Here is a 16,887-nt window from a genome sequence, read left to right on the forward strand (position 1 = left end):
AGTGTCTGGAGGACCCCCCACCAGCACTATTTAAAGGGACCATGCAGGATTTACAGGTCAGTGGCTGGATTATTGCTTCTGGCTTCCGAGACATTTCTAGCTGTTTTTGGAGGTCTCCTGGTCTTCAATACTAGGACACGGGGACATAGTCTAACATTTAGAGCCAGGACGTGCAGGAGTGAAGTTAGGAAATGCTTCTACACGCAAAGGGTGGGAGATGTTTGGAATGCTCTTCTACAGACAGCAGTTGATGCTAGCTCACTTGTGAAAGTTAAATCTGATATTGATCGATTTCTGTGAACCAAGGGTATTATGGGATATGGGGCTAAGGTGGGTATATGGAGTTAGGTCACAGGTCCACCATGATCTCATTGAATGGTGGAACAGGCTCGAGGGGCTAAATGCCACTGCCGCTTGCTGCCTCTTGATATGCACCACCTTCTCCTGTGTCTGGGTGATGTTCCTGTCATGGTTGAATAGCTGCCAGTGTGTGTGGCCTGTGAGTTGTGGGTGGGCGGCTTGAAACAGTGGTAATGTGTAAGGGTGAGAGGAAGCATCTGATGGGAAGAGTTGAGTACTGATGGAAAGAGTTTGTTGGTATGTGGGTGATGGGGGTGTAGTGTGTGGGGCAGTTGGTTGGAGACACCACCTGACAATTGACCTCACTCACCTTGACCACTCATGTCAAAGCATTGAACTTCTTCCTGCACTGCGTCCATGTTCATGATGCTGTGCTCCTGGCATTGACTTCGTCCCCCGCTGCCTCCCACTGCCTTTTGGATATATGTTTGGAGGGCCTCTTGCCCCCACCCCCCACCGCCCCACAACTGCAGATACAGGATGTCCCTCCTTCTGTCCACCTCTTGCACCAAGGCCTCTAGTGCATCAGCAGAGAACCTTGGTGCACGCACTCTCACAGGCCTGGTACCAACTCAGATCAGCAGATTGGTGAGGTCTGGTGTGCAGATTGGAGGATGTGGGATTTAGTAGTGCGCAACCTTTATTCAATGTTTTAACATAACTCATCAATTTGTAAACAGAGGGATGGAACCTGCATCTGTGTTTTACGTGTGTCATGTCTGATCTCCGTGCAGACATTTGACTGTTATTTTCAGCAAATAACTGGGACAAGCTACCTTTAAGAGATGCCTAAGAAACGTCTTCCCTTTAAGAGATGGAGCTCCCTCTGGTGGTGGGAAGTGTAAATTGCATTGATTCCAGGTGCAAGGCCTGGGATGGAATGACCTGGGTCCCAACTTGCGTCTTGCCTGCCCAGGGTCCTTCGGGCACGGGGTGTTACCATCGCCCAGAACGGACTCTTATCCAATTTTTCCCCATGAGTGATTGGAAAAGATAATGAGCTATCCCAAAGAGAAATGAGGCAGATAGTTTACTTATCCACGTTACCTCAGCTTGTAAACAATTGGAGCCTCCAGAGGAGTCAATCAGCTGATTATTGATCATTCAGGAAAGATCTCTCCACCATTAAGATAGGTTTTATTTTCAGTCGAAGTGTGTGGAGTGCCCGTTTTAAAGATAGACTGGGGCTGCAGTCCTTGTCTCTGTACCAGAAATGAGGGTTCTAGACCCAGGAGTCAAACGCTTGCAAGTTTATGAAGAGTTACATGAACACACACGGCGATGCTCTGCTGTAGAAGATCACACGTTAGTCACTGAGCTCAACTTTCTACATCTCTTCCCTCTGTCTCCTCTTCTAACTTCTGATTACGATCTTGCTCTTTTCATTTCCTTTCTCACTGTACAAGTCCATATACATTCTCTTTACACACTCTGTACAAACTTATACGAGTCTTTATCGAGAAGTTCCAGGTTCTCTAAAGATCTATCACTCGAGGCTTCCTTTCTGAGGTCTCTGGTCCCGAAGGTGAGCACAAACTGTTCAGGGTTAGCAAGGTAAGGAAGGCAGCATCATGACTACACTTTGGATAAGTTAGTCTCAAGGCATGCAAAAACAGTGAAGCCCAGATCGAAATAATTGAGGTGTAACTTGACCTCGATCAGGCTACTTGTGACCTCTGTCCTCTGACCTCTGCACTGTCGGCTAAGTTTGCAGACTTTAAACTTTTGGGTTTAGTATAAAATTGATTCCTTTAATAGCTCGTGTTCCCTTAACACCATTGTGGTTTAATTAAATCATAGAAGGTTTTTTGTTCACACAGTCCGAGGCAAGAGGGCCATCTGTTTCTCCAGTCATGGTGAGTCCAGGCAGCAGGCTCAGATACTAACATCTGCAGCTTGTAACTAAGGAAGATATGGCCAGTTAGATTAGGGACAGTTTGAACTGAGGTTTGCCCAGAATAGTTGACAGTCACATATTTGTTTTTTTTTACAGTGCAAGAAGAGGTATAAGATAGATGCATCTCTCTAGAAATTATATTATATAGAATGTATAGCACAGAAACAGGCCATTCGGCCCAACCGGTCCATGTCGGTGTTTATGCTCCACACGAGCCTCCTCCCTCCCCTCTTCATCTAACCCTATCAGCATAATCTTCTATTCCTTTCTCCCTCATGTGTTTATCCAGCTTCCCCTTAAATGCATCTACACTATTTCCCTCAACTACTCCTTGTGGTAGTGAGTTCCACATTCTAACTACTCTCTGGGTAAAGAAGTTTCTCCTGAATTCCCCATTGGATTTATTAGTGACTATCTTATATTTATGGCCTTTAGTTCTGGTCTCCCCTGCAAGTGGAAATATCTTCTCTATCGAACCGTTTCATAATCTTAAAGTCCTCTATCAGGTCACCCCTCAGTCTTCTCTTTTCTAGAGAAAAGAGCCCCAGTCTGTTCATTCTTTCCTGATAGTTATAACCTCTCAGCTCTGGTCTCATCCTAGTAAATCTTTTTGCACCTTCTCTAGTGCCTCTATATCCTTTTTATAATATGGAGACCAGGACTGTTCACAGTATTCCAAGGGGGTGATTTTTAACCCCCAAGAACGGGTGGATTGGGGGTGGGTAGGAGTTGAAAATAATTTTTTTTGGGGTCGCAACCGCAAAATTTTCGGACTTTGCATTCCCAGTGGGAAGCCTGGACTTTTACTCACCGACGTTAAACCTGGAAATAAAGCCGGGTTACGGTCACCACCCAAAAAACAACTATTTTCAACTCCCACCCGCCCCCAACCCACCCATTCTTGGGGTTTAAAATCACCCCCCAAGTGTGGTCTAACCAAGGTGCAATGCAAGTTTAAGATAACTTCTCTGCTTTTCAATTCTATCCCTTTAGAAATGAACCCCAGTACTTGGCTTTTTTTATGACCTTATTAACCCGTGTTGCTACTTTTAGTGATTTGTGTATCTGTACCCTCAGATCCCTCTGCTCCTATTATCCAAGCAGTATGTGGCCCCCTTATTCTTCCTACCAAAATGTACCACCTCACACTTATTTACATTGAAATTCATTTGCCAATTACACGCCCATTCTGCAAGTTTATTAATGATTTCCTGTATTTAGTTGGAATCCTCTTCTGTATTAACTATACCCCCCAATTTGGTGGTGTCCACAAATTTCAAAATTGTTCTTCCGATTCCAGAGTCCAAATCGTTGATGTAAATGATGAACAACAGTGGTCCCAGCACCGATCCCTGGGGAACACCACTTCCCACCTTTTGCCAGTCTGAGTAACTACCTTTAACCCCCTACTCTCTGTTTTCTGTATTGTACCCAGTTTGCTATCCATTCTGTTACCTGTCCCCTGACTCCACATGACCTTAGTCATGAGTCTACAATGTGGTACCTTATCGAAGGCCTTTTGAAAATCCAAATATATTCCATCTACTGCATTACTCTGGTCTACTCTTTCTGTTGGTCAAGCATGACCTTCCCTTCTGAAATCCGTGCTGACTGTTCTTTATTATATTTTCAGTTTCCAGATGTTTTTCTATTACATCTTTGAGTAAAGATTCCATTATCTTTCCTATCACCGACGTTAAGCTAATTGGTCTAGAGTTCCCTGGACTTGTTCAATCTCCCTTTTTAAATATAGGAATCACATTAACTGTCCGCCAGTCCTCTGGCACTATTCCCTTTTCTAATGAATGTTTCTATATATGTAATCGTGCCTCTGCTATCTCTTCCCTAACTTCTTTTAATATTCACGGATGCAATCCATCCGGACCAGGGGTTTTACCCTCTCTAAGTTTGATCCGTTTATCAATTATCTCCCACTTTCTATCATAAATGTCTTTTTATCTTCTTTGATCTCTTCTTCTAATGTCCTGCCCACCGTGTTAGTCTCCCTGGGAAATACTGAGGCAAAGTCATTATTTAATATTTCTGCCATTTTGCTGTCATTACCTGTGAGTTTATCGTGTGGATCCCTCAGTGGCCCTGTCCCGATCCTGACATTTCTTGTATTTTATGTGTCTGTAGATTATTTTACTATTTCTTTTTATATTCAGTGATAATTTAATTTCATAGTTCACCTTCCTAATTGTTTTTTTGATTTATTTCCTAACTTTTTCATATTCCCTTTTGTCATCCTCTCCTTTATTGTCTGTGTACTTAGTGTGTGCCTTTTTCGTCAATTTCAATTTTACCCTTGTCTCTTTATTTATCATTGTGTATCATTACTGGCTAGTTTGTTCTTGCTTTTTAGTGGGATATATTTCTCTGGACTCCATTGATCACTGTTTTAAATATTTCCCACTGCTGTTCTATTTCTTTGTTTGTCAGTCAATTTTTCCAGTTTATTTTCCCTCGTTCCATTCTCAGCCCCTTAAAATCAGCTTTTTTCCAATTTATTACTTTGGTCTTTGTCTTACTCATGCTCTTCTCAATTTTTATCGTAAACCTTATTATGATGTGATCACTGTTGCCTAGGTGTTCCCCAACTCTTACTTCTCTTAACTGTCCTTGTTCATTTCCCATTATCAAATCCAGCAGTGCTCCTCTCCTGTTGGGCTTTTTTTTTATTCGTTCATGGGATGTGGGCGTCGCTGGCGAGGCCGGCATTTATTGCCCATCCCTAATTGCCCTTGAGAAGGTGGTGGTGAGCCGCCTTCTTGAACCGCTGCAGTCCGTGTGGTGAAGGTTCTCCCACTGTGCTGTCAGGAAGGGAGTTCCAGGATTTTGACCCAGCGACGATGAAGGAACGGCGATATATTTCCAAGTCGGGATGGTTTGTGACTTGGAGGGGAACGTGCAGGTGGTGTTGTTCCCATGTGCCTGCTCTTGTCCTTCTAGGTGGTAGAGGTCGCGGGTTTGGGAGGTGCTGTCGAAGAAGCCTTGGCGAGTTGCTGCAGTGCATACTGGGTAAGGACTCTCCCTGTACCCCTTTGCCTACCTCCTCTTGCCAGTTTATTTGGGGAGAGTTAAAATCTCCCATGATTATTATTCTATGTGCTTTACATATTTCACATATTTGCTTACAGATTTCTCCCTCCACCTCCTTTCCACTATTAGGTGGTCTGTAGTAAACCCCTATTGGTGGGATCAATCCCTTCTTGTCTTTTATTTCAATCCAGATGGATTCTGTTTCTATCCTTCTGTTAGTTATGTCCCTTTTTATTTCTAATTAGTACAACTTCTCCAACCCCCCTTCTTTCCCTAACCAGCAATATTTAGTTGCCAGTCCTGTCCTTTCTGTAGCTGTGTTTCAATTATTCCGACTACATCTGATTCCTCACCATAGATTATTGGCTCCAGTTCCCCCGTTTTATTTTGGGCACCGTGTACATTGCTGGTCAGGTAGTTTAAATCGTCTTTAATAGTTGTTCCTTTTACTCTATTTTTAATCGTCCTTTTATACTTCTGGTTTATAACTGTATTTGTTTTTTGACCATTTATGTTATCTTTATTCCTGACCCTGGTCCGACCTTTACACTCATCTCCTGTTTCTTTTATCTTTAGGCTTTTATTATTGCTCCCAGACCCTCCCCCCGATCCTGCTGGTTTAAAGCCTTCTCCTCCGCCCCATTTATCCTCTCCGCTCGGACTCAGGTCCCATTCCGGTTCAGGTGGAGCCTTCCCGGTGGTACATCTCCCTCCCCCGTCCCGGCGGTAGGGCTCCTCCCCCGTCCCGGTGCTGATCCCGGTGTCCCATGAAATGGAACCCTTCCATCCCACACCATTCACCATTCTGATCTGCAGAGCCCACCGGCCCTGTGCAGCTCCCACACTGGGTAAAACAGCCGTCATATCATGCTCACTGTATTAAAGGTTGTGTCTAACTGTTCCTGTTTGTGGTCTAACTCCAGCCCAGAGCAGAGTCAGTTTCACAGTTCCTGGGGATGGCCCGTTCTCAATGTGTTTCCTGTGAGTGGGGAGCCCAGGATCCCACTCTCTCCTCCCTTTAAAATGGACCTGGTGTCGGAGGCCTCTTCAATCTCTCTCTTCCACTCGGTTTCTCAGCCTGTCTGAGTTTGATCGTCCTGGTAACTGGTGACTGGTGACTGTTTCTCCATTTAATTGGTACCTTTCTGTAAAACACCCAATCATTGACCCTCAGGCTCTGCAGTTTGAGTTCAAGGAAGTGAAGAAAGTTTGAGATAAACAGTAAAATGGAGTCTGAGAGATTCTTGTTTTGTTTGTGTTTTGTTCAGTCAATAAACGCTCGATCGGTCCCTCTCTGAGTATTTTATTCCCAGTCACTGATTGGAATAGAGGCCGTGGATTCCCAGAATGCTGCTGATCCTTTTCTCCATATCCCTGTGTTTTTCCCGGGTCTCTCCCGGTAAGTACAGAATTCATCCTTCCAATCTCACTCTCTTTCTCTGCCATTTTCACTTCTCCAGCTCAGGGTCTGGGCAGGAAATTCCCTGGGATTTTACTGGGAGTGGGACTGTCTGTGAGTGCGGGGAATGTGTGTCGGTATATTGCACTCACAGGGGAACAAATGTCCTTTGTGTTTGCCTCTCACTCCCTGTTTGTCTCTCACTCCCTGTTTGTGTGTCTTTCTCTGTTTCTGTCTGATTCTCTCACTCTCTTTCTCTTTGTCTGCCTCTTTTGCTGTGTGTCTCTCTCTATCTCTCTGTCTCCCTCTCTGTTTCTCCCTCTGATTCTCTCACGCTCTTTCTCTTTGTCTGCCTCTTTTGCTGTGTGTGTCTCTCTCTGTCCCTCTGTCTCCCTCTCTGTTTCTCTCCCTCTTTCTCACTGTTTCCCTCTTTCTCACTGTTTCCCTCTTTCTCACTGTTTCCCTCTTTCTCACTGTTTCCCTCTTTCTCACTGTTTCCCTCTTTCTCACTGTTTCCCTCTTTCTCTCTCTGACTCTCCCTATCTGTTTCTCTCTCTGATTCTCACTGTTTCCCTCTTTCTCTCTCTGACTCTCCCTATCTGTTTCTCTCTCTGATTCTCTCTGTTTCCCTCTTTCTCTCTTTCACTCTGTGTGTCTCTTTCTCCCTATTTCTCTCTCTTTCACTGTGTGTCTCTCTCTGTCTGTCCCTCTCTGTTTCTCTCACTCTCTCTCCCTTTTCCCCTATCTGGTTAGAACTCTTCTTTCTGGCTCAAAAACACAAAAGGAAAAGCGGTCCAACCCTGGCTAACAGAAGAAATTAAGGATAGTATTAGATCCAAAGAGGAGTCATATAAAGTTGCCAGAAAAAGTAGCAAGCCTGAGGATTGGGAGCAGTTTAGAATTCAGCAAAAAAGGACCAAGAGATTGATTAAGAGGGGAAAAATAGAGTATGAGAGTGAACTTGCAAGGAACATAAAAGTGGGCTGTAAAAGCTTCTACAAGTATGTTAAAAGAAAAAGATTAGTGAAGACAAATGTAGGTCCCTTACAGTCAGAAACAGAATTTATAATGGGGAACAAGGAAATGGCAGAGCAATTAAACAAATACTTTGGTTCTGTCTTCATGGAAGAGAACACAAATAACTTCCCAGAAATGCGAGGGAACCAAGGGTCTAGTGAGAAGGAGGAATTAAAGGAAATAAGGATTAGTGAAAAAAATAGTGCTGGAGAAATTAATGGGACTGAAAGCCGACAAATCCCCAGGGCCTGATAATCTGCATCTCAGAGTACTAAAAGAGAAATAGTGTCATTAGTAATTATCTTCCAAAATTCTATAGATTATGGAACAGTTCCTGCAGATTGGAGGGTGGCAAATTTAACCCCACTATTTAAAAAAGGAGGGAGAGAAAACAGGGAACTACAGACCAGTTAGCTTAACATCAGTAGTAAGGAAAATGCTAGAGACTATTATAAAGGATGTGATAACAGGACACTTAGAAAATATCAACAGGATTAGACAAAGTCAACATGGATTTATGAAAGGGAAATCATGTTTGACAAACCTACTGGAGTTTTTTGAGGATGTAACTGGGAGAATGGATAAGGGAGAACCGGTGGATGTGGTTTATTTGGATTTTCAGAAGGCCTTTGATAAAGTCCCACATAAGAGGTTAGTGTGCAAAATTAAAGCACATGGGATTGGTGGTAATATACTGGCATGGATTGAAAATTGGTTAACAGACAGGAAACAGAGAGTAGGAATAAATGGGGTTTTTTCGGGGTTGGCAGGCAGTGACTAATGGGGTATCACAGGGATCAGTGCTTGGGCCCCAGCTATTCACAATATATATCAATGATTTGGATGAGGGAACCAAATGTAATATTTCCAAGTTTGCTGACGACACAAAACTAGGTGGGATCGTGAGTTGTGAGGAGGATGCAAAGAGGCTTCAAGGCAATTTAGACAAGTTGAGTGAGTGGGCAAATACATGGCAGATGCAGTATAATGTGGATAAATGTGAAGTTATCCATTTCAGAAGGAAAAACAGAAAGGCAGAGTATTATTTAAATGGTGATAGATTGGGGAATGTTGATGTACAAAGGGACCTGGGTGTCCTTGTACACCAGTCACTGAAAGCAAACATGCAGGTGCAGCAAGCAGTTAGGAAGGCAAATGGTATGTTGGCCTTCATTGCAAGAGGATTTGAGTACAGGAGCAAGGATGTCTTACTGCAGTTGTACAGGGCCTTGGTGAGACCACACCTGGAGTATTGTGTGCAGTTTTGGTCTCCTTACCTAAGAGAGGATATACTTGCCAAAGAGGGAGTGCAGCGAAGGTTCACCAGACTGATTCCTGGGATGGCAGGACTGTCGTATGAGGAGAGATTGGGTCGACTCGGCCTGTATTCACTCGAGTTTAGAAGAATGAGAGAGGATCTTATTGAAACATGTAAAATTCTGACAGGGCTAGACAGACTGGATGCAGGGAGGATGTTTCCCCTGGCTGGGGGGTCCAGAATGAGGGGTCACAGCCTCAGGATACGGGGTAGAACATTTAGGACTGAGATGAGGAGAAATTTCTTCATTCGGAGGGTGGTGAACCTGTGGAATTCTCTACTACAGAAGGCTGTGGAGGCCAAGTCACTGAATATATTTAAGAAGGAGCTCGATAGATTTCTAGACACAAAAGGCATCAAGGGGTATGGGGAGAGAGCGGGAATATGGTATTGAGATGGAGGATCAGCCATGATCATATTGAATGGCGGAGCAGTTTGAAGGGCCGAATGGCCCACTCCTGCTCCTATTTTCTGTGTTTCTGTTTAACACCCCAACCTCTCGAGTGTGTCCCAGACTATCCTACGTGTACACACTGACTCCATCGAGTGTCTCAGTGACTCTGATTCACTGTTTAATCAGATCTCCCGATTCTAATATCATACAGGATTCTGACGCTGAGATAAAGTGATGGATTATTGGAGGATCTGAGTATGTCGAGGGGCTACACCTCGTTTATTGACCTGTCCCTTTCACTTGTTTGTTTTACAGACACTAACACATTCACTGTGCTGTACACGGCAGTATCTGACAGTGCCGATGTTCCCGAGGTTTTTAGCGTGGCAATGGTCAATGGAGTTCAAATAGATTATTACACCAGTAAGACCAGACAGATGATCTGCAGACAGCAGTGGATGACAGATGTTTTCAGTGTGGAATACTGGGAATATATCACAAACCTGGGGCACAAACATTCCACCATGGCAAAGGAGAGTCTCAATACCATAATGAAGGGGACGAACCATACATCCGGTAAGATCAGTGATACAGGAATCTCCCACTGACGGCCTGTTTAATGGCTGTCTATTGGGAATTAATTAATTAATTATTTTTGACGTCAATTTGCTCTCTGCTCCCAGCTGCTCCCACTTTCCCGACCAGTCCCACATCACCTCCTCCTGGTTTATAGTTACTACATCGGCTGTTCTATATATTACCTGCTCCTGCGGCCTTCCCCATCCCCTCAGCCTGGGCCTCTATTTATGGGGACTGCCACTGCTCCTGCGGCCTTTCCCATCCCCACAGCCTGGGCCTCTATTTATGGGGACTGCCACTGCTCCTGCGGCCTTCCCCATCCCCACAGCCTGGGCCTCTATTTATGGGGACTGCCACTGCTCCTGCAGCCTTCCCCATCCCCACAGCCTGGGCCTCTATTTATGGGGACTGCCATTGCTCCCTGGCCTTCCCCATCCCCACAGCCTGGGCCTCTATTTATGGGGTCTGCCATTGCTCCAAATTTGGAAATAAAAGATATCGGTGGGGGGGGGGGATGGAGGAGAATATGGAGAGAGGGAAATGGGGAGTGAGGGAGGGAGAGGGAGAGAGATGGGGAAATAGAGAAATGACAAAAAGGAGAGGGAGAGAGGGCCACGATGGAGAAAGGAACATAAAACATGGGCTGACTATTGAGGTGATCGTGGAGAGAGAACGTGGTACGGGAGAGAGTGTGGCTCGAGATCGAGTGATAGAAATTTACAGCATAGGAGGAGGTCATTCTGTCCATTGTGTCGGTGCCTGCTGTTTACTGGAGCAATCACAAACTAATCCCACTGTCCCACTCTCTCCCCATAGTCCTGTATCAATCCCAAACTAATCCCACTGTCCCACTCTCTCCCCATAGTCCTGTATCAATCCCAAACTAATCCCACTCCCACTCTCTCCCCATAGCCCTGTATCAATCCCAAACTAATCCCACTGTCCCACTCTCTCCCCATAGCCCTGTATCAATCCCAAACTAATCCCACTGCCCCGCTCTCTCCCCATAGCCCTGTATCAATCCCAAACTAATCCCACTGCCCCACTCTCTCCCCATAGCCCTGTATCAATCCCAAACTAATCCCACTGTCCCCCTCTCTCCCCATAGCCCTGTATCAATCCCAAACTAATCCCACTGTCCCACTCTCTCCCCATAGCCCTGTATCAATCCCAAACTAATCCCACTGCCCTGCTCTCTCCCCATCGCCCTGTATCAATCCCAAACTAATCCCACTGCCCCGCTCTCTCCCCATAGCCCTGTATCAATCCCAAACTAATCCCACTGCCCCACTCTCTCCCCATAGCCCTGTATCAATCCCAAACTAATCCCACTGCCCCACTCTCTCCCCATAGCCCTGTATCAATCCCAAACTAATCCCACTGCCCCACTCTCTCCCCATAGCCCTGTATCAATCCCAAACTAATCCCACTGTCCCACTCTCTCCCCATAGCCCTGTATCAATCCCAAACTAATCCCACTGCCCCGCTCTCTCCCCATAGCTCTGTATCAATCCCAAACTAATCCCACTGCCCCACTCTCTCCCCATAGCCCTGTATCAATCCCAAACTAATCCCACTGCCCCACTCTCTCCCCATAGCCCTGTATCAATCCCAAACTAATCCCACTGCCCCACTCTCTCCCCATAGCCCTGTATCAATCCCAAACTAATCCCACTGCCCCACTCTCTCCCCATAGCCCTGCATCAATCCCAAACTAATCCCACTGTCCCACTCTCTCCCCATAGCCCTGTATCAATCCCCCACTAATCAATTGAGAACTCGGTATCCCAGAGGGCTGTGGATGCTCAGTCGTTGAGATTTCCTTCGAGTCCAAAAATTAATCGATAACAAGTTTCAGGCTCACAGGGCAGGCCGGGAAGGGGTGGAAACTCGTAGTGAGGTCGCCCATGTAGAGGTCTCCAGGTGAGTTGTGTTTTTACCAGGAGAACTCGTTAAAACCTTCCCTCACTCAGGAGGAAGAGGCTCTTTGTGTCACGGCTGCCCAGAGGAGGGAGACGGTCGGGATGTAGGCCTCCTGTCATATATCCTGGGAGATGAGATCTCTCTATCCATTCAATTATCTCCCACACACAGACAGCAAGCTCAGAAATTGCTGCTTGTTTTTCACTCGCTGTTCTCCGTTAAACTGGGCTATGTAACGGATAGGCCGGTCTAATGGGAGTGACCAGACCCTGAGAGACAGCAGCAGCAGCATGGCGAGCTCCTTCTTCCAGATCCTATTCAGGAGGCTTGTCTGTTCTCTCTATTTTCAATTAAATACTTTAGGGGAGGACCTGGGGCCACATTCTCAAGTTATGTGAGGCCAGATCGAGGTTAGATGTCAGGAGGTGGTTCTTTTCCCGGGGAACAGTGGGCCTCTGGAACAGGCTGCCCCCTCTCCTGCGGTAGAGGCCGATTCACTGGATTCCTTCAAGCGAGAGCTGGGCCTGTTCCTGGCTGGGACGGAGATCATCTCTTACAAAAGGGAGATTCTGTGTAATATTAATCAGGGCCAGAGTGTCCTGGAGCCTAAAGGGGTTGGAGATGTATTTTCCAGGATTTTATTCCCTAATTGGCCTGGGTTTTAATCTGGTTTCTCTCCTCTCCCAGGAGATCATGTGGTTTTGGGTGGGATGGTGATTGTCTATATTGTGATGGACAAGGCATCGCAGTTGTGTGGGACAAGCTGGATGGACCAGAGGGTCTTTTCCTGCCCGTCATTGTTCATATGATCGTGGTACCACCAGTGCTGCAGTCTGAGCTCCCATGGAACTGGAGGCTCTGGTTCATGGCTGTTGCTCAGTTGGGGATCTGTTGTGGATTCCATGAAGCTGCCACTCACTCCGTTGATGTCTCCGTGATGAAAAATCTTCCATCGTGTTCCTGCAAATGAGAGTTGCCCCGTGTCACTCCTGTGACTTGCTGCACCTCCGCAGAGACTAACCTCAGAACCTGTCCTGAGGTGTGATGTACTTTCAACGTCCTTCTCTTCAGGCGAGTACCCAAGAGATCTGGGTCCTATGACTCCAAAGCCGTGGGCAGCCTTCTTCACAGAATCCCATGGGAAGATCCGACTCCTCCAACTCTGTGAATCACCTAGTGCCACATCCTCACTCACACTATCTATTCCCCCTCCCCCAGGTGAAAGCATCTGAGCTGCTGCATGGGACTGAAGAGTAAGTGATGGAGGGGGTTGGGTAGAAGAACACAGGGCCATGTCCTACTCCAGGGACTCATCCCCCTCATCATTGCCACCCTCATTGTCACCATCATTGTCATAGTCCGCAAAGAATTTTCTTCCCTCCTCCTCGTCTTCCTCATTGTCCTCCTCTTCCATCATCCTCCTCCTCCTCCTCCTCCTCCTCCTCCTCCTCCTCCCCATTCTTCCCCCTCCTCCTCCTCCCCATTCTTCCCCCTCCTCCTCCTCCCCATTCCTCCTCCTCCTCCTCCCCATTCCTCCTCCTCCTCCTCCCCATTCCTCCTCCTCCTCCTCCTCCTCCCCATTCCTCCTCCTCCTCCTCCTCCTCCCCCATTCCTCCTCCTCCTCCTCCTCCTCCCCATTCTTCCTCCTCCTCCTCCTCCTCCTCCCCATTCTTCCTCCTCCTCCTCCTCCTCCTCCCCATTCTTCCTCCTCCTCCTCCTCCTCCCCATTCTTCCTCCTCCTCCTCCTCCTCCCCATTCTTCCCCCTCCTCCTCCTCCCCATTCTTCCCCCTCCTCCTCCTCCCCATTCTTCCCCCTCCTCCTCCTCCCCATTCTTCCCCCTCCTCCTCCTCCTCCCCATTCTTCCCCCTCCTCCTCCTCCTCCCCATTCTTCCCCCTCCTCCTCCTCCTCCCCATTCTTCCCCCTCCTCCTCCTCCTCCCCATTCTTCCCCCTCCTCCTCCTCCTCCCCATTCTTCCCCCCTCCTCCCTCCCCATTCTTCCCCCTCCTCCTCCTCCTCCCCATTCTTCCCCCTCCTCCTCCTCCTCCCCATTCTTCCCCCTCCTCCTCCCTCCTCCTCCCCATTCTTCCCCCTCCTCCTCCCTCCTCCTCCCCATTCTTCCCCCTCCTCCTCCCTCCTCCTCCTCCCTATTCTTCCCCCTCCTCCTCCCTCCTCCTCCTCCCTATTCTTCCCCCTCCTCCTCCTCCTCCTCCCCATTCATCATCACCTGCCTCTTCTAGCTCTAATGCACCTTAGGCTTCCTTCTATCAGCACCCAGCAGTAGGTCTCTCACTCTCTCACCAACTCTCTCTCTCACCAGCTCTCCATCACATGCTCTCCTTTCTTTCTCTGTCAGTCTCTCTATCTCTCTTAGTCTGTCTGTCTCTCTCTCCCCCTCTGTCTCTCTCTCTCCCTTGGTCCATGTGTCTCTCTGCCTCTCCCTCTCTCTCTCTCTCTATCCCTCTCTCTCTCTCTCTCTATCTCTCTCTCTCTCTCTCTTCCCTTTGCCTGTTCCATCTATCAGTGTCTGACGGTTGTTCTCATTATAATTTTGGGATCTTCTTTTCTCCCTCCTTCCAATGCCCTGCTCCCTTCTCCCAGACCATCTGCCTGCTCCTCCTGTGACCACATTGTTTAAAAGTCTCACAATATCTCACATGAGCCTCTTATTCCAGCTCCTGATGGGACCCCAGTCTTGGGGGAAAGTTTAGATCCTTCCCTCTGCTGCAATCTTCAGCCATTCGCGGCTCTTTAAAGACTGCGCTTTAAATCCCCACCCCCACCCGTCAGGGGAGGTCCGTGTCACATGGGCGCTGCGCTCAGCCAATGCCAGTGGGTGTGTAAATGAGATGAGTGTGTGATTTGCGGGTGGTCAGTACGGGACTGGATTGGCTCCCAGAAGTCCAGGCTCAGCAGCGCAACATTGGGGCAAAATGGAGGTTTGGGGCCAGTGTGGTTCCCAAAACAGGCCCACTGGCACATCAGAAATATACACCTGGTTCTGGTCCTCAAGGGCAGTGCACCAGCGGCACTCACGGGTATCGAGTTCGAGAAGTGGGGGAGGGGAAGTCATGTGATAAAAATGGTGCCTATTATTTGAGATTTACCGTGATATTGCCTTCTATAATTCTGTCACGGTTCAGGAGGGGTTAACAAATCTAACCCCCCATTTCTCCCTGATACTGGACCCCCTTTCCCCTCTGCTCAGACTATTTGTGGCTCTAACCCATCCCATTCCTGTATAGAGGAGAAAGACACACTGTGGGTAATTTTCACCGATCTCACCGGGTGGGATCCCCATGGGATAGGGGGAATGAGAGTTTTACACTGTGCCCAATATTACTGTCCACTGACTTCAGTGCAGTAAAATCGGGCAGTGTGTAAAACCAGTGTTGCAACCACTCCCGTTAGTTTCCTGACGGGTGGGTTAGGTTAAAATTGCGCCCACTGTCTGAGTTATAAATGGACATTCTCCATTAACTATTGATTATTGATTATTGATCTCTGGTTGGCCACTGACAGGAATTCACATTTTCCAATGGATGAAGTCCGTTGAGATCTCTGAAGACGGCTCCATTAAGAGATCAATGAGTGTTGGATATGACGGAAAGGATTATATTAGTTTAGAGCCAGACAGGATGAGATGGGTCGCAACCAATCACCTTGCTGTGAAGACCAAGGAGAAATGGGATTCTGATGAATCCTGGAACAATTATTGGAAATGGCAGTTGGAAGAAGAATGTGTTCAGAATTTAAAGAAATTTATGCACCTTGGAAAGGAATATTTTGAAAGGAAAGGTATTGATTTCCCATTTTCCCATTTTCTGATTGAACTTTCTGATCTATGAAACCGTTATCCCATTCCATTCTCTGTCTCTCTATTGTTTGTGTTTCCTCCCTTTTCCCCTTTCAGTTCAGCCTGAAGTGTTCATCTCCAGAAGTGACCCCAATAATCAGTACAACCCGCCCACTCTCTCCTGCCTGGTTACTGGATTTTACCCTGTAAACATCGAGGTGACCTGGCTAAGGAATGGTGAGCGAGTGTCTGAGAGCCAATCCTCGGGGGTTCGACCGAACCACGATGGGACCCATCAGATCAAGAAAGAGATTGAAGTAAATGCTGGGGATGAGGATCAATACTCCTGTCAAATTGAACACAGCAGCCTGGCAGAGGCAAAGGTCTATCAGTGGGGTAAGGAACTGCACTGGAAGTGTGTGTGTGTGTGTGTGTGAGTGAGATAAAGACCATGTGAGATATTGATTGTGACAGACATGAGAGGCTGAGATTGGGACAAGTGAACAGATTAAAAAGTTCAGAGAGACAGACAAAGAGAAAGAAACAGAAAGAAAGGAAAATTAAAATGAAAGAGATCTCCGGTCAAATCATATATTGTCATGTTGTGAGATCTTTTTCATCTTTGGATTCAGGAATTTTGAGTTGATTTTATATTTCTCTGATGCTGTTAAATTAAATTCAGCACACAAGGGGTTAAATCCACTCAGCACACGAGCATTCTGGGAAAGAGTATTCGACCCACCAGCTGGGATTGATAAAGTGACTGTCCGAATTGTGATTTTCACATTCCACATCAGTTTGAGACAATGGCATTCCTCGGTCCTGCACTGACAAACACACATCTCACACTGGAATGGCCTCAATCGTTCGAGCACAGCAGGAGGTGGCTGCTCGGGGACCCAGAACTAGGTCGGGATTGGGGGGCGGGGGGCAGTTTTGATTGGCATCTCAATTAGCCAATTTCCAGCGCTGAGCTGGGGGAGGGTCAGAGGTCAAGTCTCTGGCTTTGTGTCGAGCTGGAACGACAACAGCTTGAGGAGTTGGAATTTGGAAACAGTCAGAGAGGCAGAGAACTGTCGTCTTCAAAAAGTTCGAGCCGATCAGTACAGCAAATACTGACTTGTATAAAAGTACCTCGGCCAATACCGTGGCTAAACTTGGTT

General features: G+C 47.0%; 1 protein-coding gene across 1 annotated transcript; it reads left to right on the forward strand.

Moving 5' to 3' along the window:
* The first annotated feature begins 6,492 nt into the window (after positions 1–6,492).
* Positions 6,493–16,189, forward strand: LOC137310518 (class I histocompatibility antigen, F10 alpha chain-like). Its single transcript, XM_067978288.1, has 4 exons — positions 6,493–6,698; positions 9,743–10,003; positions 15,451–15,726; positions 15,842–16,189. The coding sequence occupies exons 1-4, from the start codon at positions 6,647–6,649 to the stop codon at positions 16,159–16,161; spliced, it is 909 nt and encodes a 302-aa protein (XP_067834389.1). The 5' UTR covers positions 6,493–6,646; the 3' UTR covers positions 16,162–16,189.
* The last annotated feature ends 698 nt before the right edge of the window (positions 16,190–16,887 follow it).

This window comes from Heptranchias perlo, unplaced genomic scaffold (genome assembly GCF_035084215.1).
Source record: "Heptranchias perlo isolate sHepPer1 unplaced genomic scaffold, sHepPer1.hap1 HAP1_SCAFFOLD_256, whole genome shotgun sequence".
Taxonomy (NCBI): domain Eukaryota; kingdom Metazoa; phylum Chordata; class Chondrichthyes; order Hexanchiformes; family Hexanchidae; genus Heptranchias; species Heptranchias perlo.